At 37.3% G+C, this 26,334-nt stretch overlaps 1 protein-coding gene across 4 annotated transcripts in view; it reads right to left on the minus strand.

The window, feature by feature from the left end:
• Window positions 1-1,987: 1,987 nt before the first annotated feature.
• The window catches only part of PKN2 (protein kinase N2), a 57,063-nt gene continuing 32,716 nt past the window's right edge, over window positions 1,988-26,334 (minus strand). The window contains exons 3-22 of one of the 4 annotated variants that reach the window (XM_086617780.1): window positions 26,143-26,294; window positions 21,584-21,701; window positions 19,781-19,926; window positions 19,461-19,674; window positions 16,546-16,689; window positions 16,108-16,217; window positions 14,103-14,246; window positions 13,902-13,977; window positions 13,399-13,573; window positions 13,012-13,141; window positions 12,421-12,557; window positions 12,257-12,332; window positions 12,078-12,169; window positions 10,102-10,278; window positions 9,455-9,517; window positions 9,276-9,352; window positions 7,705-7,847; window positions 6,268-6,375; window positions 4,521-4,601; window positions 1,988-4,440 (exon numbers count right to left, since the gene is read on the minus strand). In XM_086617780.1, the coding sequence (XP_086473906.1) occupies window positions 4,237-4,440; window positions 4,521-4,601; window positions 6,268-6,375; window positions 7,705-7,847; window positions 9,276-9,352; window positions 9,455-9,517; window positions 10,102-10,278; window positions 12,078-12,169; window positions 12,257-12,332; window positions 12,421-12,557; window positions 13,012-13,141; window positions 13,399-13,573; window positions 13,902-13,977; window positions 14,103-14,246; window positions 16,108-16,217; window positions 16,546-16,689; window positions 19,461-19,674; window positions 19,781-19,926; window positions 21,584-21,701; window positions 26,143-26,294 (2,567 nt within the window). In that variant the 3' untranslated portion in view covers window positions 1,988-4,236. Of the gene's footprint in view, window positions 4,441-4,520; window positions 4,602-6,267; window positions 6,376-7,704; window positions 7,848-9,275; window positions 9,353-9,454; window positions 9,518-10,101; window positions 10,279-12,077; window positions 12,170-12,256; window positions 12,333-12,420; window positions 12,558-13,011; window positions 13,142-13,398; window positions 13,574-13,901; window positions 13,978-14,102; window positions 14,247-16,107; window positions 16,218-16,503; window positions 16,690-19,460; window positions 19,675-19,780; window positions 19,927-21,583; window positions 21,702-26,142; window positions 26,314-26,334 lie in introns of those variants that run through there. The other 3 variants (XM_086617778.1, XM_086617779.1, XM_086617781.1) reach the window with 3 other exon arrangements.

The raw sequence follows: 26,334 nt of genomic DNA on the forward strand, positions 1-26,334 counted from the left end.
TTTGGTACTATACAAAGGAAGGTAAAAAAAATACTTCTAGTGAAAGTTGCTTTTCAGTGTTCTGACCGGGCTGTCCTCCCAGTGGTTAAGCTTTTGGCACTGTTAGGATGTCAGTGAGCGCTTGTTTGTGTGAAATGATGCACCAGGTGCTGAGGAGTGAAGGCCGGAAGTCATTCAGCCCTCCCTAAACTTAACAGCTTTGAAAACTAGTTGCCCCTTGACAGTGTCCCTTTGTGTGCAAGGCAACAAATGTCCTTAACTGGGAGCCTTCTGCTTCTCGAGTTAATTTTGTATCACAGGTGCAAATTCATTTTAATTACCAAAATGAACAGCTGAGGGGTCAGCTTGCTACTCGGCTGGTCCTAAGCCATCCAGAGGGCAGGCTGTGTCCAATGCTAATAGCACTAATTGTCAAGAGCCCTCGCTGTTTTCTTGCTGGTTTAGTTTTAATCCTCTTCTGCTGCTCGAGACTATTGAAACGTGGCAGCTCAGTGTTTTTTCTGTCAGCAAGAAACAAAGGCTGTACAGTTCTGTTACACCACTGGAGCTGTTGGTTGCAGTCTTGAAAAATTCTGGTGCAGTTGTTACCAAAGGTGGTGGTGGTGGTAGTTGGAGGGGTTGTATGCTAATGTTTAATGTATTTCCTTCAACGTTTTCTATTACCTGAGCTACCCTGCCTGCCTTCTGTGGGAGAAGGCGTGATGCTTTGAATAGGCAGGGGCTGACCTTTAATGTGCTGTTATGATTTGGAAAGGCAAAGGTGAAAGTTCTCGAGTGTACTTTGCAGCACAGATCAGTGTGTTAAATCTATTACATGCAGGTTAAAAACGGCTGAAATTTACATTTATGATAATGCTCTTATTTTAAATGCTTTTGGGCATTATGCATGGGCACTTGATGTGCAAGGGGTGAGTGTTTGCAGTTGCAATTGTTACATGCAGCATGAGGTGTCTGGACTGAAATTTAAATACATCTGTGTAAGGTTCTGTTGTGCAGCAGATGGAGGCAGCCCTGTGGCAGGGCTCCTCTGTAGATGGAGCCAACTATCCTGGCTTGACCCTGCCTCTTTCTGCAGTTCTGCAAGCAGTTCCTGTGCCTCCCTTGATGTGGCGATGGTATTAACTGCATCCCAAAGAGGTAGAACTAGGAATATGCTTGAAGGGGCCGTATATTCTGAAAACCAGTTAGGACTGGTCCCAGTAGATGATGGTTGCTGTGAAGCAGTCCAGGAAAAAGACAGTGTAACTCTGAATTCATTTTCAGAATCTGCTTTGAAGCTAAGGAATTTGGCTTCTCTTACAGAAGCTTACAAAATTCTCATTTCATGGAGAAATGAGCTCTCCTTGTTCATGGCTGGAGCATTTCTCAGTGGGGATGGGGGTGATGTGTGGGCACCCATGTGTGTGATGCACCAGCAGTTCTTGGGGTGCAGGGAGCTGGAGAGGAGGTTTTTGCAGCTCAACTGTGCTCCTATAGCCATTGTAATTGCCTCTGTGCCCCTGAGAAATGTCACTGTCCAGCAGTTGTGGGCCATGTACTGACTGGTGACACTTCCTCCTGTTGAGTTTTGGACTTGCTTCCAGCTGGTTTTAGCCAATTACTTTCTTGTGTTCCTAAAGCCAAGTGGCAGCAAAGGCTTGCTACGGTTCAGGTCTGCTAACGGGTGTACGCTGCTGCTGGGAGGTGGCTCAGCAGCAAGCCTGGGAGAAGGCAGCGCTGGAGGATTGCATTCCCCACACACAGGAAAGGCACTGGCTTTGGGGGGTTGGAACTAGATGATCTTTAAGGTCCCTTCCAACCCAAACCATTCTAGGATTCTATCTTCAGGCACTTCCTCTGTTAATGTAACTGCAGTTTAGACTAGATATTTAAACCTGTATCTTCATTTGGAACCACCTGAGTGCACGTTCTTTTCTGAAGTTACAGGCAATTCACTTCAAGAAACAGCAAAATCATGTTTGGGACACAATTTACAAATTACTCTATTTAAAACTTTAATTTGTGATATTAATGACTGCAAAACACTTAGAATGACATATGTTAAAGGCACATTTCATTTTAATGCATAGTGTACCATTCTAAAATAACCTAATTTCCTTACAAAGTGCTTGAGCAGCCACATACAGATAAAGTATAGCAAAATATATTTACAATCTAGGGTTTAAAATCTTAATCTGCCTAAAAATATTTAAAAAACTACAGAGATAAAATTAGTGCTTTCTTTCAGCTTAACTGGGTGAACATACCCTGCCATCTAATTTTTTTTTAATTTTATTTTTTAGTGATTTACTTAGATTAAAAAAAAGATTTCTGTACAAGATGTAGTTACAAAAAGGTATTTTTGAGGATACTTTCATAAGCATTAAGCACCCTGTTTAGATGCTCATATGTATATTTGGGAACCAAAAAGGGTGAGCTGACTGTACCTCAAAAGTATTGGTTTCAACTAGATACAGGAACACGGTTTGTTTCTTATCAATTAGAATCTGGAAATGAGTAATGCTGAAACATTGACTCATGCTGCCAAACATGATTTGTAGAGCCTGTGAAGATGTCTTCCTTTTTCCTGGGGGCAGGATATGCCTGATTTAGACTTATTAACTGTTTTTTTTACCTCCCTAAGCCTCTCCCCTGCCTGACCCTGCAGGTCTGTCCAGCGTCATGGTTTTAAACAACCACCTTGGCATTGCACGCTCAAGTGATTTGCATTTCTTCTCTGAATGAATAAAATTACAAGTTTTGAATTCATTTGGAGTGCTGATTCTCGCTGTCTTAGCCCATGAACACCAAACTCCTGGCTCCTCTGAGATTACACATGCAATTGGCTCTCAATGGTGCTAGAGCTTAGGACCACAAGGGAAATTTATTTTCCAAGAATTAATGTTTGCTCACAGAACACCAGATGCCAAAAATAGGTCTTGGTTTACAAGTATGCACAGTGTCCGGTCTAAATTATTTTTCAACTTTTGAGGTACAGCTTTTAGTGTTAAGGGGTTTATAAAATATACACTTTTTATCAAAAATATTTATACATTCTATTACAACATATTGCTTTTACCCTCAGTAACTGCCAATCTAAGTTCTGGATTTCAGTGGCCTATATGTATAGAAACATTTTTTTCACTCAGAGTTATATGTTGTTCACTCGGCCGCTGTGCAAAATTAATGAAGTGGTATAATTAAATTACTTGCCTGGACATAAGAATTCATTACAACTTCCAAATATACATGTTCACAGCATGTATACATTGAAAATCCTTACGTTTTCTAAAAGTGATATCGTACAGCAGATACAGGATGGTCAAGGTGGTTAGATACAGACGGGTTAACTTCTCTGTCCACTTGGCGAGTGGGAAAGGCATGAGTTTTGAGTACAGGAGCGGATGGGCTTGGGAAACGCATCTGCTTTGCTCTTCGTGGTTAGACTGAGCTATGTCCTCGGTACATTCTTCGTATTGACCAGGGTTTTAAGCCATGCTTAAAAAGCCTGAAGGCAAAACTGTTTGGCAAGTGGCTTTGGTAAACTTTCCGGATTTTTCTGGATTTTTCTTTGTAATGGAAGCACTTACACTGTTGTTACCTCAAAGGCAAGGCGTTTTAACATTTTTCCTAATAAATACCATAGAAAATTTACAAAACAAGGCATATCTGTTCTCAATACCATTATTTGAAGAACACAAGATGAAGGTGTACACAGAAATGTGTGGTTTTATAGACTGCACAAGATAGTATTTAACTGAAATAATTTGCCTTCTCCAGCTAGAACCATGTTCTGTGTGTCATCAGTATCCCAAACTTTATTTCAATGTGGCTGAGTAGAGATAAGTGATTACCTAGCTCAAAGTCTGCTTTTCCCACTTAAGGCAGATAGATACTTTAAAAAGTGATGTTATCTGCTGTAGAGAGTGAGAGAAACAGTACTGATCCACGCGTGCCCATGTGTGGGAAGCTTAATACAGCCTGGATTCACCAACTTGGCTTAAGAACTCCATAGACCTGCTTTCCAGTGCTCAGATAAAAAAAAAAAAAAATATACAAAGAGGCCACTCTTCACAAGAGTATTAAAACAGTACTTAAAAGGATCTTCATGTGACTTAAAAAAACAAACCAAAACAAAAACAACAAAAAAACAAACCAGAAGCTACAGGTGGCACAGAGAGCAATTGAAGGGTCGGTATTCTTCTGAGAGAGGCATTCTTGTGAACCAGTCAGCCGGGGTTTCACAGTGTCTAGAAGTTAACACCAATCAGCAATGTAATCAAAATCTCTGAACATTTCCTGCTCTTCTTCTGAAAGTATCCTTGGTTCCCGAGGTGGAGTGAGGATAGGTGCTTCAGAGGTAAATTCGTCATCAAAGTTACTAACGTCTTCTCGTCCTCTAATGGTGGGTACAAAAGGAGGCTTCACTTTCTTGGCCAGTAAAGCGTTCCAATCTATTAGCTGTAAAATAAACCAACGGATGTTTATTTTCCTGTCTCTGCTCCTTAGCATCCTTAGAAATAATATTGGTTTGTACTCACCCTGAAGAAGTGATGCTTTTTCACATCCTCAGCATCTTTCTCTCCAGCTCCAAGACGCCGCTCTGGATTTCTTCGTAGCAGCTAAAAAAACGTGAGATTTCAGTGCAAAAACTCAGGGGTACGAGGAGGAACTAGGGAGGGTGAGTGCTACTGTATAAGAGCCAACACCAAGAGTGGATGGACAGTGAAATTTATACTGCCTGACCTACGGAATATTCTTGGACCTCAAAGAAAGGGAAAGACAAAACTTCAGCGGTACATAGCTAGAGAGAGGCAGCGGTGCTCTTTCAGAGATGTCCGAATCTGTTAGCACAATTCCACCTGCGGCCTGACTATGAGCACACAGAGAGCGGACTAATGCGTCTCACTGCACATCTGTGGCACAAACTCTTGGTACCTGAGGTGATTTGAAGGGCTGGTCATCAGCACAGAGATACTGAAAAGCGTGGTTTTTGCTGGAGAGGATACAGAATTCGCATAAGCTACTATTTCTCGCTTGGCTCAGAAAAGAGACTGCTCTGCTGTCTGCTGTGCCCCGCTAGTTCACAGCTGTTGATTGACCAAGAGAGGGCTGCATGCTGCTTCACACACCCAGCCAAACAAAAGGGGTTTCTAGTTCACACCAGAAGTCAGATGCTCCCACTGGTGCCTTGTGCTGCTGTGAGCAGACCCCTGTTCCAGGCAGAGTGCCCAGCATCAGGGTGGATTGATATATTCATGACACAGCCATCAAAAAATAGTGTCTCCTATAGTATGTAAGAATTTCTCAGATGGGAACAGTGCACACAAAGCTACAACTAGTGAATTGCAAGTACAAATTTCATGGTTTCACAAATTTCTGGGTGCAATAGAGCAGTTCCCTTGTGGATACTGGCATGATAATTTTCACAGTAAAAATACCCTCTCCAGGTAGGTATCGCCTTAAAACTCTATTCTTCCTTCTTTCTCTAAACAAACCCTCTCTCCCCAGGAGGAAGCAATCATTTTAAGCCATAGAATATTTATGCTGTTACTGAAATTCTTATGTCACAGTAACTACTGTGACACGCTGTAGCACGTTGCTGAATTGGGTCCTAGACAGATGTTCAGTGTCAGACATTTACGTGCAGAGGCTGCTTCCAAAGTGCTCTGAAACACCTCCAGTAGATGCCTTTCTATCAACTGTGACGAGCCTCTAACTTAAAGACAGCTTCAAGCATCATCTTTAGATAAGTAGAGGCCTTCCACTAAGGAACAGCACTAATAACAATCATAAACAAAATCAGCTGTTCTTTGCCAAGAATGAGACTGCAGATGGCATGTGTACGGTGTTCCCTGCCCCAGTTGGAATGAAACCAAACAGATTTAGAAGTCTTTGAATTAAAATATTCATGTGACAATGTTAATCTACCAAATAGGTCAATGCAGCAGTGTTCTGCTAGGAAATGAGAGCTGAACTTCTCTAGTTAGTGATGACTAGGAAACTTAGCTCAGGGAGAAAATAGAGCCTCTTGTATTTTGCACTTTAAAAAGAAAAACTTGCTCCTGAACAATAAAAAGTGGAATGGCAGTGACAATTTTAATTTAAGGTGATAGGAAGCATGGCAAACAATAAACGCAGCCAGTCTGAAATATAATTGTAGAAAAAAAATACCAAGTGTAGGCTTTTAAAAGTATTTTGTTCCTCACAAAAGTAATAAATTTCCTTAACGTTGAAGAGGAAACAGGGTAAGAGGGGAATACTGTAATATTATCATTATGTTCTTACCCGTCTCATTATAGAGATAGCTTCTGTAGACAGAAATCGTGGATATCTTACTTCATCATTGACAATACTGTCAAACACCTCTTCTTCATCATCTCCGGGGAAGGGAGACTATTAAAGTAATAAAAAAATACTATTAAACAGGCTTAAAAATCCCTTACAATTTAAAACAACATATATTCAACTGACAGTTTGGAATTAGACACCCTGAAATGAAGTCTTCCTTTTCCCAGAAACAGATACGGTAGTTTTCCATAAGGAAAAGAGTTGGTATTATCCCTTAATTTTTACTGAAGGACTATGCTTTAAAAATGTGCTTTTAGAATTAGAAACACCTAAAACTGGGACTGTCTTTTAACTCTGACACAAGATATACAGGGAATGTGGAAAGTATGTGTCAGCTCTTCCTTGGGACAGCTGTCATTCACAAGTAACACGGTCAAGACTAATTTGTTTTTGTAATATCTTTAGCATGTTACAGCTCAAGGGTTTTCAAACTGTTTTGAAACGGCCTCACAGACGTAGGTGACACCCTACAAGCTGCTTCTCCTTTTTTACCAGAAAGAAAGTAAAAGGAAGTTGAATGATCATCTTTTTTGAAAAAGAACACAATGATAAGCAAATCCATAGTTTTTATCCGTTTTTTAGCCTGCAAGCCATCACTGTGCTACCTGGAAGATACTGTAACAAAACGGACCATAAGGTAAAGCAACATCCACAACGGTAAATAACTATTCAATAGTAATTTATTTGTACCACCTCATTTTACATGGAACTGGGGCATTCTATTTTAGCGCATGTGTAATTCAAATTGGTAAACAGCATTGCATTTGGCATAATTTTTCACTGCTATCCAGTTTTATGCATTAAAGTTCACTTCCATTCAAGCTACAGGAGTTAAGGAGTTTATTTTCTCCCCAAAAGCATTTAAAAGCATCCAAATGTGACGATAACAGATGTGTGCTGGAAACTGAGCTCCCCCAAACCAGATGTGCTATATTCTTGCTTACAGACACTGATATTAATGTGCCATTACTGTAATTTGATTTAAGGCATAACAATGTAATTAAAAACAAAATAAAACAATAATCTAGAGGTTAAGTCTTGGACCAGTTACAAATCATTCACCTCCACAACTGCTGATAATCCAAGCTCATGACGAGACTCATCAACTTCTATAGCATTACGGCAGCTAGTATCAGGTAAGTAGCTGCTCAGTATTTAATACTTCTTTTCCTTGATGAAACACATTAAGATGCTCACTGTAAAACTAGGTATGCCTATATATACTGCATATACACGTATTGATACAGCTGAGACAGGTAGGGCACATTAAATGTTGACAGGCTGGTATCTTGAGTTTTGTAACCTTTTAAACATATATATATTTTAAACATATATATTGGTTTTATGACTCCATCGTATCTTATTAGAACTTACCTCACCCACTAGCATCTCATAGATAAGTACACCAAGACCCCACCAGTCTACAGCTCTTGTATAGGAAGTTTCTGTCAGCACCTCTGGAGCAAGAAATTCTGGCGTGCCACAGAATGTGCTTGTTCTGTCTCCAAATCCCATTCCTGAAAAGTTACAGTTAATGAAAAGCACGCAGTATTTTCTGCCACTCTGCAAGCTATTCCTCCAGCAAGTAAAACCTCTCCCTAGAGCAGCTTCAGCCAATACTGTAGTTCCAGGGCCTGTCTTCAAGGCTCAGGCCAATGAAGTAAAACATTCCCCCGTTTTTCCTTCCCACACTCTTGTTCCATGTGCGCTTCAGTGTAAGTTTTTCTATCCCTAACCATATGCACTGAGCCAAAATAAGCTTCCAGTTACACCTTTGTCACCCAGCTATCTCTGCTTGGAAAGATACAATCGATCTTATGCTATGTTTATACTAGCTAGTAGAAGAAAACGTGGTACACTAGTTCAGCCAAACAATGCCTACTATGGATGCTTCTGCAGAGGCAAAACAACATATAGTAAAGTATAACATGGAGCACAGTGAAACAACTTTGAGCAAAATAAGCCCCGTATATTGGCAAGAGGGGCACAGTTTAGGACATCAGCACCATAAGGACTGCTGCGACACTACAAGTGGAGGTGCTGCGGAAAGCTTAACAAAAGCATTTATTGTAGCAGTCAGTAAACCAAAGAGCTTTCCTTGTCCTCATTTCCTTTTGTCATTTATGGAACTTGTTTGTAGCTAAAGTCACAGGACTTGCCCTAGGATATTAAAGACAGTAGTAATGTTTGAACACCTACTGTATTTACTAAATCCCCACTTAGGCTATCTAAAAGGAGAAGATACGGAGGACAGACTGTACAAATTGGAGAAGGAAACAGACCTTCCTAGATCTTCCCCCACAATGGGTTTTGAGAAAGACACTTCAATTTCAGTTGCTACCTCTATTTTATGTCTTATTTGAAAGGTAGTTGCCAGTAACAGGATGCTTGAAAGAAACTTTCTAGCATCTAGGCTTCCCTTTTGGGATAAATGTCTTTATTTTAGCTAAAGTATATTTTGCATTTCATTTCCATATACTCAGAGTTGCAACTATTTCAAAGCTAAAAAAAATAATTGAGATAATTTGTAAAAAAGTAAGAGTGAGGTATGGATTGTAATAGTACTTGGTTTCATTGTACAGTGTCAACATGTTTAAAATAAGGAAAAGTATCTAATGCTTTTTCTGCTAACTTGTAAAATGCAGCAGTATGCCTTATTAATAAGCACAGATACGATGAAGTAAGAGCCAGAACAGGTGATGCTCACAACAAAAAAACGCCACACAACCAAAAAATAGGGCTATTCTCAGATGCTCATGATAGTTCCCTACTAAGGAACTTCTTTATCTCCGCATTTGTACAATAAGAGATAAATATTTTTTTCTTTCAAATGATACAAGGTAAGTATACGCTATACATGTTTGGCAGTCCAAAAGGCTCAAGAAACAGTCAAGAGTAAGACAGACTATGGAATTCCCCTAGAAAGAAAATTTAAGGGCCATTACCTTCTTTGCAAAGACCAAAGTCAGCAATTTTCACAAAGCCTTCTGTGTCCAGCAGTAAGTTATCCAACTTCAAATCTCTAAATGAACATTTGAGAACAAAGTTGTGTCACTGACGTTTCTTCAGTACTATTCAGAACAGATGAAATTCACCTGTTGGAAACGGGTCAATGGCTACTTACCTATACACTATTTTGTGTTCATGTAAATACTGAAGTCCAAGAACCACGCAGGCAGCATAGAATCTGTTGAAAACGTTACAAGTTAAAATTTCAATGGATTTTAGTCTTGCTTTTCAGAATGTGAAGTCCTGTTTTATTAACCATCCTCTGAAGATAACCGATTGTTTTTTTTGGGTACAGATTAGTTTAATACAAGGTCAGAGTTTTAAAGCCAGATGGCAAAAATGCTTAAACCTTGCAGCTTGAAAGCTGCAGTATGTTCGCTCAGGCCTCAAGGATAAATTTTCTGTAATGTCCACTGCCATGCCATTGAAGGATTTCTAATTTGGCTTATTCTTTCCTTTTTTAGCTGTCTGCTATTTTAACTTCTCATGTAGCTTTTTTATGTTTGTTTTTTTTTTTTTTTTTTAAAGTATTATAAACATGAAATATTTGTTTCTAATTTTTGAATTAAACGTGGATTTGGGCACATTAAACCTCCATGTGTCTTTTTCTAACAAGATCAGTTTGAATCTCTGACCCTTTCAAGAAAAACAGTATTTACTGAAATGACATCATGTAGAGGCATGTGATGATAAAGATCTTAGTTCTGATCCACTGAACAAAATGCCCTTCACTTAATGCCATAAAAAGGGATGGATACTCACACTGCTCTTGGTTCAGAGAAGACATCAGTATGAATGTGCATCATCAGATCCCCTCCAGCAGCGTATTCCATTACAAAGCAAACATGATCTTTGGTTTGGAAACAAGCAAAAAGGTTCACCAAGAAGGGATGTCTTACACTATTCACAGTTTCAAATATTCTCTTTTCACACATCAGGCTGCAAACAGAAAATAAGTTTAAATTTAAAGCTGAACCCCAAACTGCAGTTTTTCAACTCTCAGAAACTATTGGTAACTTATACCTTATGTTTTCTTCTCTATTCCTCAGGATAAGACCAGAACATTTTTTGTTTCAAGAGAGAGCTTTTAATATTCGCACACACATTAAGTTGATGCCAGGATTTCCACAAAGTTGCATTTAGCTTTCATAAATGAAAAATTAAACCTAGCAGTTCATGAAAACTGTACCCTGCCAGTTTTACCTTCCAAATAGTCAGACTTGCATTAAGTATGCATCGGTATCATGTGACATTAGCTTCAATCGATTTTTATTTTAATTGCATACAATACATAAAGTGGAAAACCAGAAATGATATTATAGACATCTATCTGTAGAATTTCCAGATTATTTCTCCTTAAGTAAATTCATTTATTTGTAGCTTATTCCTAATAGTTATCTTTCTACATGCAAGTCAAATGAATATAGCCACTATTAAACAGTTGTAAAAGCATCTTTTTGCACTAAAACTAGACAGTTTTGTAACTGCCACTTCACTTCCAAGCAGAGAAAATACCCGAGTTTTGGGGCAAAAAGATTAAAAAAACCCACAACAGTAGAGTATACACGGGACTGTCGTGGTTTCAGCTGGGACAGAGTTAGCTCTTCTTTTTAGCAGCTAGAAGAGCTCCGTGTTTTGGTTTTAGTCTGAGACTTGCTCCGAGAAGAACGCCGATAGTTCACTGATGTTTATAGTTGGCACTGAGGTCTCAAGGACTTTTCAGCTGCCGTGTTCTTGCCAGTGTGCAGGAGCACAACGGGATGGGGGGGAGCATAGCTGGGATGGGGGTCCATGACTCCCCTTATGATTTGTACTTAGGATTGAGGGCCAAATTGGCCAATTAGTATTCCATATCATGCAGCGTCATGCCCAGTATAAAAATGAGGGTCAGCTGGAAAGAAGGGCCTTTGCTTTTCTGGGACTCTCACTCTCAGACTCTCAGAATGCTCTCTCTGTCTCGCTCTCTATTTTCAGGCCTCTCGCTTGTCCAGGATTGCGGTATCGGGACTTATCTGTTTCGAGATCGTTAGTTCAGGACGAGATGGGCCTCGGTCAAGGGGTGGTGAGCAATTACACTCGTTTGTATATATTTATCCTTGTACATATATGTATATATTCATATATTATTATTAGTAGTAGTATTAAATTGTTCTTATCTCAACCCACGGGTCTCTTACCCTTTTCTCCTTTAATTCCCTTCCTCATACCCGGGGGGTGGGGGGAGGATGAGCAAGCAGCTGTGTGGAGTTTAGTTGCCGGAGCAGCCTAAATCACTACAGGGACTTAAGGGAAAACATGATGGATGAAGTATGACAGTGTGTTACAGGTTGAGAAATACCATCGTAAGTGTTTCTGCCAGTAAAGTGTTTCTGCCAGTAAAGAAAACATAGTCACTGTCCTCCTGAAATGTGATGGAAGTCTAGTGAACAAGTAATTAGAATAAATAATTGCAAGAGAACCTAAAGGAAAAACAGGATCAGCTTTAAGTCAGAGCTGTACTAAAGGCACGGCAACAGGGGCACTAAAGGAACTAAAGGAATTCCTGGGCTACACTGCTCCCTCCTTGCCCCAGAAGAAAGACTACACGTCTGCAGCAGCCAACTAAGCAGGGAGATGGCAACTTGTTTTGCTCTTTCACTGAATTTAACTACTGTTTGGTAGAGTTTACACTTGTGTTGCATGCAGAAATAAAACACAATTGATTTATGGAATCCATGTATTGTATTTTACAAACTGACCTGTCTACTTCATCACGAGCGACAATATCTCCTTTCTTTAAGGCTTTAATAGCAAACATCTCATTTGTGTTTTTGTACTCTGCCAACAGCACCTAAAACAGAAGATAAGCGATTCATTTAAGAGCTGTATCTAGTTTTTGATATAGCCTTGACATTTGATATAGCCATTTGACATTTACCTTTCCAAAATGTCCTCTGCCCAGTACAGCACAACATCTGAAATCCTTCAGATTGAACTGAAACCTTTGCTGTGATCTAGGTAAATAAAAAAAAGAGTCAAAAATCTAATTTTTTAACTTTAAGAGATATTATTCAGATCAAGACCAAAACCACTGCATTTTACCTTCTATCTTCAGGCTCTCGGGTGTTGGTGTATTTTACGTCTGGATGGGGAGCATCAGGCTCACAGATTATTTCAGGCTGGAGTTTTGGGACAATACTATTTCTGCCATTTTCAAAATCAAAATTTGTTACTTCATCCTGTGAAGAAAAAGAAGTCTGAAAATTTAAAACTGATTGCGAAGGCAAATGAATTCAGAAATTTTACTATAAGAATGTAAAATTCTTAACACAAGAATTATCTAAGCTAAAATGGTATAGTTTAAGATGATACAGATTGGCAAGCTTTTAACAGACTGATGAAACCTACTGCTCCAGTCGTTCTGCTCTTTGTTAGTAACGCTATTTTTTCCTGAATACTCTAATGATTTTGGACTTTTTTTTTCTGTGGCAGAACCAATGACACTGAGAGTTAAACACATCAACCACGGAAACAGTCTGGCATCAAGAGTAATCAGAGCAATCTGTTGAGATAGTTCTGTACATGTAAGTTAAGGGACCATATGCTGAAATAAAAGGGAAGAAATCCATCATAAGGATGCCAATATTACAACCTTGTTAAACCGTATAGCCCAAAAATCTCAAAGTTACTTGCCTGAGATGGCACATCAGGAGCCTTTACCTCAGATGACGATTCACTTATTTCCCCAAGGGAAGATGCACGGGGTGGAGCTGGTGGAGGCTCAGGCTCAAGTTCAAAGTCCAATTTTGCTACAGGAGAGTCACTGGCAAGAAAACAAATAACTCCTCAATGTATAGCAGAGACTGTTTTAATAGTATGCAAACCAACTTAAAACTGCATGTTATGTAGGTTTCTCCTAAACCAAATCTTGCGTGTGTAGATCTGTCTATAAAAACAGTTGTCCAAAATTAAAACACTGCAGAATAAACAGATTCAACATACATTAAGTACATTAGGGCATAAGCATCTCACTGTTACTCTTGCTCTTAAAAGTACTTACAAATTGTAGATATCACCTACCTGGTTGGCAGTGTTAGTTCAGGAATGTGTGCATCAACCACTGGCCCAGTAGCAGGCACTGGTGATTGAGGGCTGAAGGTGCCAGAGTGATTTACTGTAGGAATAGCTCTTCTTACCAGCCTTCCCCAAGTAGCAATATTAATATTCATTTGAGGAGCTCTGAGAAATGTTTTGCCTGTGGATATTGTGAAAAAAGAAAACAGAGTGCAAGTCATTTCTTAACTTAATACCAAAAGCTATAATTAAAAAAAATTCATATTAATTCATTTATAGTTTATGAAGAACAAACTGAATGTGTCATATTTCTTAGCAATTCCTAATTATTCACCATTAAATGCTAATGGATAACAAAGAATTCTAAACCAAAACATTTCTAAATGCAATGCCAAATCCTTCATTATCAACAGTTTTATTCACAGACAAATATTAGATCTCCATATAAAAAAAAAAAATCACAGATCTGTACAATTTTTAAGCTTTAGGTGTTTATACTAAAAAATTACCTTGCTGTTTTGAAAAAATTTTCTTCTGTCTCTGGAGTTTTGGTCTTCTTTCAATAACTGGATTAAAAAACGTAACCTGCAGTTCAAATAATGTGTGTTATAATTCAAGTTTCAGAACAAAATTCATTCTTAGAAGTTTAAGAAAAACTTGAGCATACTTGCAAGTAGTGTTACTTAAGTGTTTCAAATAAACATTCTTACCTCTGCAAAGAGAGTGCCCTGGGGTTCAAGATAGAGACACATGCCATGCCGTTGGTTATCCAGGAAATCTTCCAACCTCAGAAACTTCACTGCACACAGAGATCTCCAGTCACGCCAATAAACTGAGATTTCTAATTCACGTGACTACAGCAGGAAAAACATACACAGGAAATTACTTACTAGTAATTGTTCTGCAAGAGTTACCTCTGTACAATCATAAGATCTAGCAACTCAAGGATCAAGATGCAGAGCTGTTACTTTAAAAGAGTGCCAGGGCTAACTAGCCATACTGAGCAAGCTCTCACTAGGATGATCGTAGCCTTTCACTTCAGTTCAAATGTGATCTCCAGTGTCCAAGCACAAGTATAAGTGTAAAATTGCTCCCAAGAATTGAAGGAGTCACAAACAGTGACCAGACTTTGGAGTCAGTCTAACAATAGTGCTAGTTCAAGATATTTTAGCTCATGCTCTGATAACAAATTTTCACCTGAGTTTAGAAAGATGAACTTTACTAGTTTTCCATGTTATTTACAAGTATCAGTTGTGTTTCATGGCTGCATAGTGACATTTTTGTACCAGCACACACATCATGATGCAAGGCTTTATACAGTATCTCTAGAAATACATACAGTTTTTGTAACATGGTCATGAAGAGGGGCCAAAAACTTAAAACTAGCAAGAACTACTGCTATTTCTTGCTGGTGGGACTTGTATATTCTTAGAATGTCTTATATGCTTGTTATAAAAGCCTCTTACAAAACATGAAAAATCCTGCAATACAATACAAACAGCAGCATTGTATGCTACTAAGTTCAGTTACCATAGTTCAATTCCATCATGATGCATCAATATACTGTCTTTGTATGACAGCTGTAGGTTTTAAAAGAAACAAAAGTTAAGAGGAAGCAACAGATAAAAACATGATAAACATGATGGGGTTTGGAACGTGCATTTCAAATACAGAAGGACGCATGGTTACACACAGCAAAAGCAAGGTCCTTTTCTGGCACCAAAAAGCCCCTAATATTGAGTTCTTAAATAGTGAACAGGACACACACTAGGCTGGCAGGAGCAGGTACTAAACTTTGACAAGTCTTAGTCTTAATCTGAGAATAACCAAGGCTTCAAGACTCCACAGCTCCTAGTTTTGCTTTGCACTACTCCTAACCAGAACCTGAATTTCTCAACTTGCAGGTCTAAAATTGCTTCCTTCCTGTATGGAAGAAATCTGGTTTGGGGCTCAGAGGGGTGGGGTGAGGTGGAGAGAGCAAAACCAGGAAGATGGCTCTTTTTTCTTAGAATACTTTATATATACACTGGAGATGACATTTAGACTCCTAAAATATAGCTTAATTTTCAGTCTATTTTAAACATTGATGGGGAAAAAATAATAATTCCTTGTACATTAAAATACTATGACTATCAGGTATCTAAAACCCAAATGCTTGATTAAACCTATATAACAGAAATTCTCTTCAAAAGATGCAAGGAAAGAAACGCCAAGTATCATTTCAGATACTTGTGTCCTCCAAGTAACATTTAAAGTACTAGGAAAGAACTATTAGTGAATTTATTTATTATTGCTGAAGAATTTATCAGCTTCACATAAGAACGTCTTTACAGAAGCACTGCAAAAATTCTATGACATAGCTTTATCAAAATATCCAAAGTGTAGTGATATTAGAATTTACTGATAAATAATGAGAAGCTGATGATCCTGCTAAAAATTTAAGCACCATCTATCACTGGCTAAACAGACACTATGTGCTAGATCTTAGATAAAAATATTATGTCAGTTTGTAGGCCAGAAAAGCTAAAATTTCTAGAATACCAGCTCAGCATAACAGCTTAATTCCAGGGAGCTCATTCTGTTAAGGATGGCAATACTTCCACATATGAAATTTGAACATAACCACAACAACTGAAAAAAAAATAAAATAAAGCAACATGAAATTAATTCAAAGAATTGACTACAGCTGTCAATGAAGGAAGACCACATTTTTACCCTGTCTAGTTCCAGTGTAAATTTCTGATCCCATGACTGATTGGAAATAGGTTTCCAGCTAGTTTGACCAACCACAGTGTTATCCAGCTTCAGCACAGCACACACTTCATCTGTAAGTAAATTACACAAACTCAGCTTAAATCTTTAAGAGGATTTTCCACAAGCAAAAAATCTTCAGTAAGTTTCCCTTAAAACTGTAATCTCATGTTTAATTGGTTCTTATGAGCATAATAGTGTGGTTGTGTTGTTGATTTCTTTTTTTAAACAACTTGACGGATGAAGAAACAGGTAAGTTTAAAGCTTAAAATCAATTTAGTATTTTAAATTACAGAACATGGCATGCACATTAAAATACAAATAGAAGATATGCATGAAAATAAGAGAAGTATACTGAACTGGACAAATCATCGGTTTTCAGAAGGTTCCTACTACTCCCACTTTTAGTTTTACTGGTTCTGCTCATGAAAGATGATCTGGCTTCATTTGGACTCCAACCAGGTAGTGTAATTGATGTGGCTTTTGATCGACCAGGGACGTTTTCCAAAATATCTTGGCAGCCCATTAGCCTAACTTCCAGGGTACCTAGAACAAGACAGACGATTTATCAAAAATTTCTGTTCTTAAGTAAACAAAGTGAATGACTAATGATTAATTTATGGCAATAGCTCACATTCTGACCACTGCAAGATATAACAGAAATATCAGATAAAATCAAGAGACAGATATAAGACAAAAAAATATACTGACAATAAGCATTAAAAGTCAAATATGTGGGACTCAACCTTCTAGAAGGAGCAACAGTTCATCAAAATAACACAAAATAATTTTTTGTTCTGTGTCTGAGAAGTATCTTTGTTTTCTTCATTTAAGAACTCAACTGACTTGGGTTCAAGTTGTAAGCGATGTCATTTTTTAAGATGACAAATCTTAAGTTTCTACTAAAATGATGGATCTTGCAGATGGGACAATAACATTTTTTCCTAAGTTTTATATAATCATATGATATCGGACAGATCACTTCGGTAATTAAAATGAACACATTGACTATTGAGACTACAAATTTGTTTAAAATACATTCAGAAATCACATTTGCCTGCTGCATGCTAATGTCAAATATGAGTTAGTACATAATTTAAATCGTTGAATTGTTTCAACTTGACTGAATTTGGATTTATAAAAGCTGAGACAAGAAGCTACTCTTCAAAATCTTTTACATCTTTAACCAAATCAGGTATAAAGGCTGCTGTTCTAACTTAAGCACAGAAACATCTGAATACCTCAGATGGTTACAAGAATGGTAGGCTTACCTCATCCTGTACAAGATAGCATCTGTAAAACTGTGACACCACTAACGCTAACAAAATTAACTATTAGAAGTGGTGAAATTTGCCAGTTCATAATCATTCTGTCAGCTAGAAATGCAGCTCCTAAATGCAGTGTTATTTTGACAGCAAACATACTTAACTCTGAAACTTAAGTTTCTGTTGCAAAGAGTCCTTTTAAGTTAGACTTGACCTAAAAATGGTCTGGCAACATTACAGCCCACAGAACAGACAGTAAGAAACCAGTCTGAGAAGAAATCCTATCCTGTAGGGAACTAACAGCCATAAGTGACAGCTAAAAATTAGGCTATGAAGACAAAGGATGCTATTGGCTCTCAAAACAGGTTAAAAGGTAAAAGAATACTTCATCGTCAAACTCTGTTTAGGAAAAAAAAAAAAAGAATAAGCAGAAAGGCTATAAACTTGTGTAAGAACTGGATGCATATCAGAAAATTCCGTCGATCCATTTTTAAAAATATGACAGTAGCACTGATCTATTTTTCACAAAGTGTTAGAGGCAAAACACAAAGACACCGTTCATTTAAATCCAATTCAATACAAAAGCTCTTTGTGTAGCTAATACGAAAGTGAAACTATTAAGAACTTCACAAGCGTGTAGCTCTGGTTTGATAACTACTATTAGAAACCATTCATGTCTATCTGTAAATCACATTTAAAGATGAATTATTTGTCACTATACTGTATCTGACCCATGTTTACATATTACAGGAAAAGAACAACAACAAAAAAAGCTGGTTTAAAACCAAGGCATGATACTTCCTGCCCATAGTCACTGGGCATAATCATTTGAGATTCCATATGATGAAAAAAGTTCCTCTCACCACTCTGCAACTTCACAAGGGCTCTCGGCTGAGGACTTGATGCTTTTTACCCTTTGCTACTTGTCTTACTGAACTAAAATGGACGACAAGTAGACTCACTCCATTTTATTATTATTGCAGCTCGGCAGAAGAGTTCCTCTTTTTGTTTTAAAACACAGCCCCACAGTGCTTCAAAACTAATTTCTGGTTTCAGTTATAGAAGCATAACTAGAGTAACGTGAATTACAGATTGTTTTTGTAATAAACTTACTCTGTTAATAGTTGATTTAATAGTTACATGTAAAATGTTCTAGGAAACAAAACAAAACCCCAAACCTATCTGTACTAGTAATTCTTATACGACCATTTATTAAATAAATTTAGTAAAGCAACATACCCCCAAGTAGTCAAAAGTATTTGCTTTTCTTTGAGAAAACTGGGAGGCAAATGTTTAAGAGCTTTGTTAAAGCATGGCTCGTCTCTTGAAACAGTTTAATTCGAATGAAGGACAACAACTCCAGCTGAACCCAAACTATGAGAAGTTCTAAGTCTTATATTTATATATAAATGTACTATTCCCTCACAGTAGGCTAGGTCTCAACAAAAAATAATCCCCATGTTTAATTGCAAGGAAAAAAATTCACTCCAATAAATAGAGGCTTTAATAGTTCCATGCACGTTTGTTAGGATCTCCTTCTTTGGTTTAGAAATGTAACACATGTTTTTATAGCATAAATCTCACCTTCTAGAAAACCAATGTGATTCAGTGGGTAAAACGGGGACTGGGAGAAAAGCTGGGTGTCTATCTCCAGCTCTTCCACTGACTCGTCGTATGACCAGGGCAAGCCACTCAACCCTTCTGAACCTCAGTTTCCCCATCTGTAAAATGGGGACGATGATACTTACCCACCTTTTAAAGTGCTTGACAATCTAAAGATGAAAGGCATTAGGTAAACACTAGTAATATTGTTCCATATCGACCTAACTTATGGCTAGAACCTTGCTTTTTCAACAGGATTATGAAAAGGTCAACAATAAATCAAAGAAACTTATCTGCATTTCTTTGGTGCACGGGCAATTGGAAATTCTAAATGCCTTTGTCTAGGAAAAGAATGACAACGAAATATGTCCAGAAGGAAATAAAGTTGGCATTAAAAACTTGGTTTAAACAATTTAATTTTTTTTTTTTAAAAAGCTCCATAAATCATACCTGTTAAAGCTGCTGGTTTGGACAGTGTACTATACTGGTTTTGAGTAGATATTACACTTTGACGAGGACTTAATGTGGGTGAAGAGACCAATGAAAGCTCCTCTATAATAATACTGCTTTTGGGATGGTTTTTAGGAAGTTCATTCAATCTCTGTTCCAGTGAATACTTCAAGAGGTCCAACTTCTGGCTTGATTCATTAAATCTTGCTTGTGCCTTTTTAAAAATAATAATAATAAAAAAAATCAGAACATTTCAATTTTTTTTCTTGAAAGAGCATTTAAAATGAAGTAGTGCAAGAAATTGTAATGATGTAAATTACTTCTGAAAGTGCCTTTCTGTCGGTAACTTTCCCAGATCCAAGTAATTTCATCACGTTTTTTGCACCTTCTGCTACAGCATACTCTATCCTAAAATGATGCCGTAATTCTTCCATTCGGAGTTCAAGAGGGCTTATCACAGGTTTTGCTGCAAAGAGATATAAACAAACAATCTTCATTGAAGACCACACCCATGTTTAATTTCTTTAATATTAACCCCTCCCCCATATAAACAGAGGGGAGGAGAGGGTAAAAAAAAAAAGAAAAAAAAAGGGGAAGAGAAAAGAAAAAAAAAAGAGATATGCAGATTTAGCAGTCCAAACAAAAGCTTGAAGTATATCATAAAAGCAACAGTGACATTTTAAGCATCTGCATTTGAAGGAAGAAATAATTGATCAGGGCCTCAATCTAATAAACAGGTCCTGCTCCTTGGAGAGCTATAATTGCTCGAAAAAGAACATGTCTTCAGGGGAGTTAAGGCACAAAAGCCTAACCTCTCAAACATCATTCAGCTGGTAAGAAGGAGGTTTTGAGACTGTCACATTTCTGAACCATGCTCTGAGGATTTATCTTTCAAATTGCTCTGTAGCTAAGTAGATCCCTGATCGGTTTCCGATAATTCTCCTGCTTCACATGAAATCCCAGGGAATCTGGCTTCTGCCAGCACAGAGAATCTAAGAGGACCCACACACATCCTTCTCCAAATGATTTGGGTTAACTATCCTAATGCCCACTTTTCACAGTGTTTAGATTTCCTAAACAGAATTAGAAAGTATCCCAGATACATTCCTTTCTGTTTAAAGCTCTAAGAGTAGTAGGAACACAAAAAAGCATTTCTGCTAGCTTGAATACCTTTCTTTTTCCTTTGAACAAATGACATACATAATTCATGTGCTAAGATGGAGTGTTAAAAAAAGACAGAAGTGTCGTAAGCATAAAAATCAACAAACAAAACCAACTCCCCCAAACCCCACAAAACAAAACACAACACACACACAAGTTTTTCATTATCTAGGATATATCCAGGCCCTGATTACGACCATCATCACACAACTTCAATACCCAGAAACGCATACGAATAAAGTTCAAGAATTAGAGATGTACCGATATGCCCACAATTTTATAGTACAGTCATGCTATTATAGCTTAAGGGCAATGGTTTCATTTATTTATTTATTTATTTTTATTTAAAGATTTCCAAAGAAATGCAAGTTTAAAACTACTTCTGAAATGCAGCATGAGTGTTTCAAGTCAGGTAATTTTAAAAACATTGATTTTTTTGTTGTTTTGTTTTTAAAATAGTTGTTTAATACTCAATCTAGCTTAAATACCCATAAAGAGAGCAAAAATTCACCTCCATCTGTGCTCCAATTAGTAATAATAAGGTCAATCTATTTAAGCATGACAAGCAAGCTTTGTACCTGCATGACATTTTTTTTTTTTTAGGATAGTGAAAAGATTATATGCTTTAAAGAAAATCACTAGCTATTGTCAGGACAAAAGACAGCATGCGTGAAGGGAGGATGAAGACCCCAAAGCAAAAACTGACTGCATATGGTATAAAAAGGATGATGAAGAGGGATTATATTTCTCTTCATTAAAGCTTAAGGTATTTTGCTTCAAATCAGATGCATTTGGCATCCTAACACACATGATGGTATGCCTAGTCTCCGATCATTTTACAGTTCATGCAAGTTTTGTCTAACATTTCCACTAGAAATTTATGATAAATCAGTGTACATATGGGTACATATCTCCACGACATTCTGACATTAACAATTCATATTTTCTTTTTACTCCATCACCATTATCAAAAGCCAATTCATTGGTCTGGACTGCCTGAAGAATCTGCATCCTTATAACTTCTATTTTCGTCTTGCTGTCCTGAAGCATCTGCTGAGCTGTGGCAAGAAGTTTTCGATCCTATTAAAATAAATAAACAAAAAAGGTAAATCGTGAACTCTCCATGGAACGAAACACATTGAAAGCTTCAAAACCCACAGATTTAGTTCTTGTTCCTGCATATGTAGTTCATTTAGTATAGCAGACCAATTCAACTAACCACATTAGGATATTAGTGGAAATTCAGTTAGGGCAGAGGCATATTCTGGTTGATTAAAGACTATAAGCCACTCCCATGGAAACTGTATCTGTTTAAAAGCTGAATAAAGGAGGCATGATCTAGCAACATTACATGTGTAGATTAATGTTTTGTAAGCTGATACTAAACAGAGGACAAGATATTAAGTGCAAAATCACTGCACTATGTAGGATGTCTCAAATTTACTGTATGATGAGAACTCTTCTAACAGATAAAACTGACAGACTAAATCCATATAAAAAACATTGTGCCAATTCACCTGAGCTGATTTTCAATCTTGAAATTAGAAACAAGATGTTAGCTTACATAGCACATTATAAATAAGTCTAGAGTACGTTTTTCTGAACAAATCAAAGCTGAGGATTTTTTTTTCATTTATATATACATAATACATGAGGGTTACTTCATTAGCTATTTCATCATCAACTTTAAGTACAGTACTTTTAATCTGAAAAAACTAAGCTAATGAATTTTTGTTTCCAAAAGCAGTAACATAAGAAGCAGTTTAGAAGAGAACATTTCTGAAGATGAACTTTCAAACTAACTTGCGCAGAAAGCCATCCACACGTTTCTCAGATATACCATTTTTGTCCTCCAGCTACTGATTTCCGAAGGATTATCGAATGGTTCTTAAATGTGGAACTGTGCATGTGCCTCATGGTGTTCTCTGAACGTTCTGGGAATTACCAGATAACTCAAAGGTGATTTGACTTGCAGTAAGAACAAAAAAAAGGGGTAGGAGAAAATTTAAGGCAGTCTATTTGTCCTATCTGTGCAGTGCAAATCAATCACAGTAATTAATAGTAGTCAGCACACATGACTAGTAGTAGTCAGATGAATACCACACTTGTTATAGCCCAACGGGTATTTTGGTTAACTCATTTTGTAGCCACCCTATAACCTCATTAATAAGTTACTTTCCCATGGACACGGTTTATACTTATATTTTTAATTTCATAATGATGTTATCAATTATTTAAAAGTTGAAGAAATTCAATTCTTCCCCTTACCACAACCAAGACAAAGAACTGCAGTGTAGCACAGATGCTCAGAGCTAGAAATACTGACAAGAGAGAAATTTACCTTCACAGAGCTCCACTACGATCTTGCGTCTCATGTATTACTCACGTAGATATTTTAATGTTACCCTATGCTCTGCAGGACAGATACACCAGGGGATACACAGGAAAAGGCTTTGGCTACATGGGGAGGAATTGTGCCCATTCTGCATACCATAGTCTCAGAACTCTTGGGTTTAAATTCTAGTATTAATCAACATTTCAGAGAGATATCACTAGTTTTCATATTTTAAGATTCCATGTTAGCTATCCAATTATTTAAGGAGTACACTGAATTTCTTAAATGAAAGCGTTCTCAAATAAAATGTCATCTTTTGAAATAACCACTGTCTGCAGCAGAGTATACAATCTAAGTAACAGATTAAAAGCAACTCTAGAATCCTGTATAATCTGATGTATAAATACGCTGTGGTTTTCATCTGTATCTTTACTTTTATCTTATTTTTGATCTTGGTGCTCTCAGTTGTCCCTCATATCCTCTTACTGCAGTGGATTTGCTTGCTCAGGGGCAATATCAGCCCTTCAATGTGTAAAATAGCCATAATTCAGGATTATAGAGATATCCTTACGATTTCAAGAGACAGAAAATCCCATCTTCATAATCAAAATGGATATGTTATACTCAGTAGCTCTTTTAGTGTTGGAGGCTGAATACAAAGTATTTCAAGGCACCTCCTGAGTACAGAAGAACTGACAAGTCCTGTAAAACTAATCTGCAAAGCTGTCGTGGGATCTCAGAGAATCCACACAAGTCCAAGGAAAGATGATCAATGTCTCAGAAACATCTAAGTCCCAATAGGTTGAGCTGAATGTTACTGAAGCATGTAGAGTAGTACAAAGGGAAAACCTTCCCAATGAGATGATGGGTTTATTACGATTAACTTCTTCATCTGTAAGAAACAAATGATGGCCTCCCTCCAATAAATTTTGGTCTCAAAATAATACAACAAATTTGAAATTAGATCATATAGTACACTTGAATAAAGGTCACAAAAGAGTTTAGTATGTTTTAAAGAGGGTCCTGCAACTACTTTTTAAAGAACTACTGGATTATCAGAGTTGGATTAAAACTGGGAATTTTCTGCCCCTTTTGCCCACCTCATCCAGACACTTGAGTTGTTCTAAGCTCTGCCTTTTAAAAATCACTATGCTCAAGCCTACAGTTTAAACCTGCCAAATTAACTCACTACTGAGTATTAAGAACACTAAAGAATGAATACGCACCATTTCCATCCTGTTTCTTGAAGTAGCTGTCAATGCTTTTATGTTTTCCAGCTTGCTCTCCCCAATCCAGTTACTATATACACCCAATCTGGTAGGCTTATTTAAATATTTACCAATTGCAAATACAAGATTCAATCACCAAATTTAATTACATGTCTCAATTATAAACCAAGCCAGAATTTATCCTTTCTACCTAGTCTGATCAAAGCCTGTTAACCATGTCTAATATTATAGCCTACGTATTTATTTAAGTTTTTTCAGACTGTTATAAAGTTACTTACTGAGGGTTTATTAGGAACATAATTCATGTATGTCTTTTGATCCATTTGTGTCAGCTGATTATTATTTTCAAGTGTACCTGATGTTAAGTACATGGCCCCAGAGGATGTAGACTCCAGGGTTTCTAGGAGCTGAGGGACTGCGGTGCATGGACAGCATTCCCAGGCCCTTAGTCACAAGGCGCTCCAGATATTTGTTCCATCTGCCCCAGGCTAGCGGTTACAGGTCACTTTCAGATAAGGCCACTAAAGTGGCAGCTGGTACAACAGAGGTGCTGCTGGGACAGAGCAAACTTGATGGCACCTATGGTCCTTCTAGTCTAAACTCATTTTTCTGGGAGTAAGCAGCATTCGCTGTAATTTTTGTGAGATGTAAGAAAATCATACAGTAGGCAGATACAAAGTAATCTGCCTCTCCACCCAGTCCCTAGCAGAAATTCACTCAGAAACATGAAGTTCCTTTCCAACACTTTTTGGTTAGTATCAATTACAAGGGGTAGGAACACAATTCACAGATGTCTACTCTTCAAGTCAAACACTTCTTTTTGGTAAGTTCACTGACCTGGATAGGTGTTGGGTCAGTCAGTTAAGAATTTAAAACACTTCAATTTTATAACTATTGTCTGGACAAAGAAACATCTGACCAAGCTTCTACACACTATTTTTTAGATCTATGCTTGTGTTTCCCCTTAGTTTGGAAATTCATCTCCTTAACGATTTAGTAAAAGTAAATGGAAAGAACAGGTAATAAGTAAATAATGAAGGGTGAAGGGGAGGTAAGCAGACGATCTTCTCTTCTCTTTTTATCATTTGAGAACTATGACTCCCTTATAATCACAAAACACGATCTCGTTTTTGTTGGGTTTTGGGTTTTTTTTACCCACTTAGAGGGTTTGGCTTGTCTTTCAGTTGAGTTAAGAGATTCTTAACTTATAATGAATTTTATTACATAGTTAGGACTATGTATTAAGTCAAACTGGTTTAGGGGTTAGCAAACACTCCTCACCCTCCCTCCTTGGAGAACTTCTGGTGCTATCAAGAGAGGGAGTGCAAGTGAGCATGTGTTTAAAATTCAGATCTAGAAATAAACGTGACTTTATTTTTAATTTCAGTTTGATACTATCAGATGCTACCTCTAGAATACCACACTTCTGTAAAAAAAGTATTTTTATGTGTATTTTATGTGCATGTGTCCTAATGCAGACTGTACCAATCTATCAGAATACTACACACATCTTAAAACAAATTTCAGAAGCATACTTAGCAATGCCACCTTTTTTGTAATTATCATGCACATTCCAACTTTATAAAGTAATGGATTTTTTTTTTTCTTTTCAGTGGAGCAAGGAAAAACAGGCACCAGTGTCATACCAAGCTTTGTTGCTAAGTGAATCACACATGATCAAAGATTACTAGATGTACTAAATTTAGTAAGCTGGATTTGTTATTTAGGTTGAACTGCAATGTAGACAAATTGATAAAACAATCACTTGAGTGGGTATCAAAGCACAACAAAAAAATGGTATATTAACTTGTAGCAGATTTGACATAACTACTTAACAAAAATATACTCCAAACAAAAACCATTGAAATTGCATACTGTTTATATATCATACATTCACACTACAGCAATATGAGAATCTGCAATCATTCCATGTTCTTTAAGCATTCTGAAGCCTTACCTTTGAAGAGCCGTTGGAGTACATCTGTATCATATTTTCCGCTCCCTGTTTAACCTTCAGTTCTATATCCAATTGCTTCTTTAAGGCCATCAATCTGTTATTAGTAGGAAAACGAGGATCGCTATTTGGAGTATCAGGAGTCCTAGGACAATCTATGAAATAAAGGCAAGGTGTAATATGTGCAGAAGAAAA

The sequence above is a fragment of the Tauraco erythrolophus genome, chromosome 10 (genome assembly GCF_009769465.1).
Source record: "Tauraco erythrolophus isolate bTauEry1 chromosome 10, bTauEry1.pri, whole genome shotgun sequence".
NCBI lineage: Eukaryota > Metazoa > Chordata > Aves > Musophagiformes > Musophagidae > Tauraco > Tauraco erythrolophus.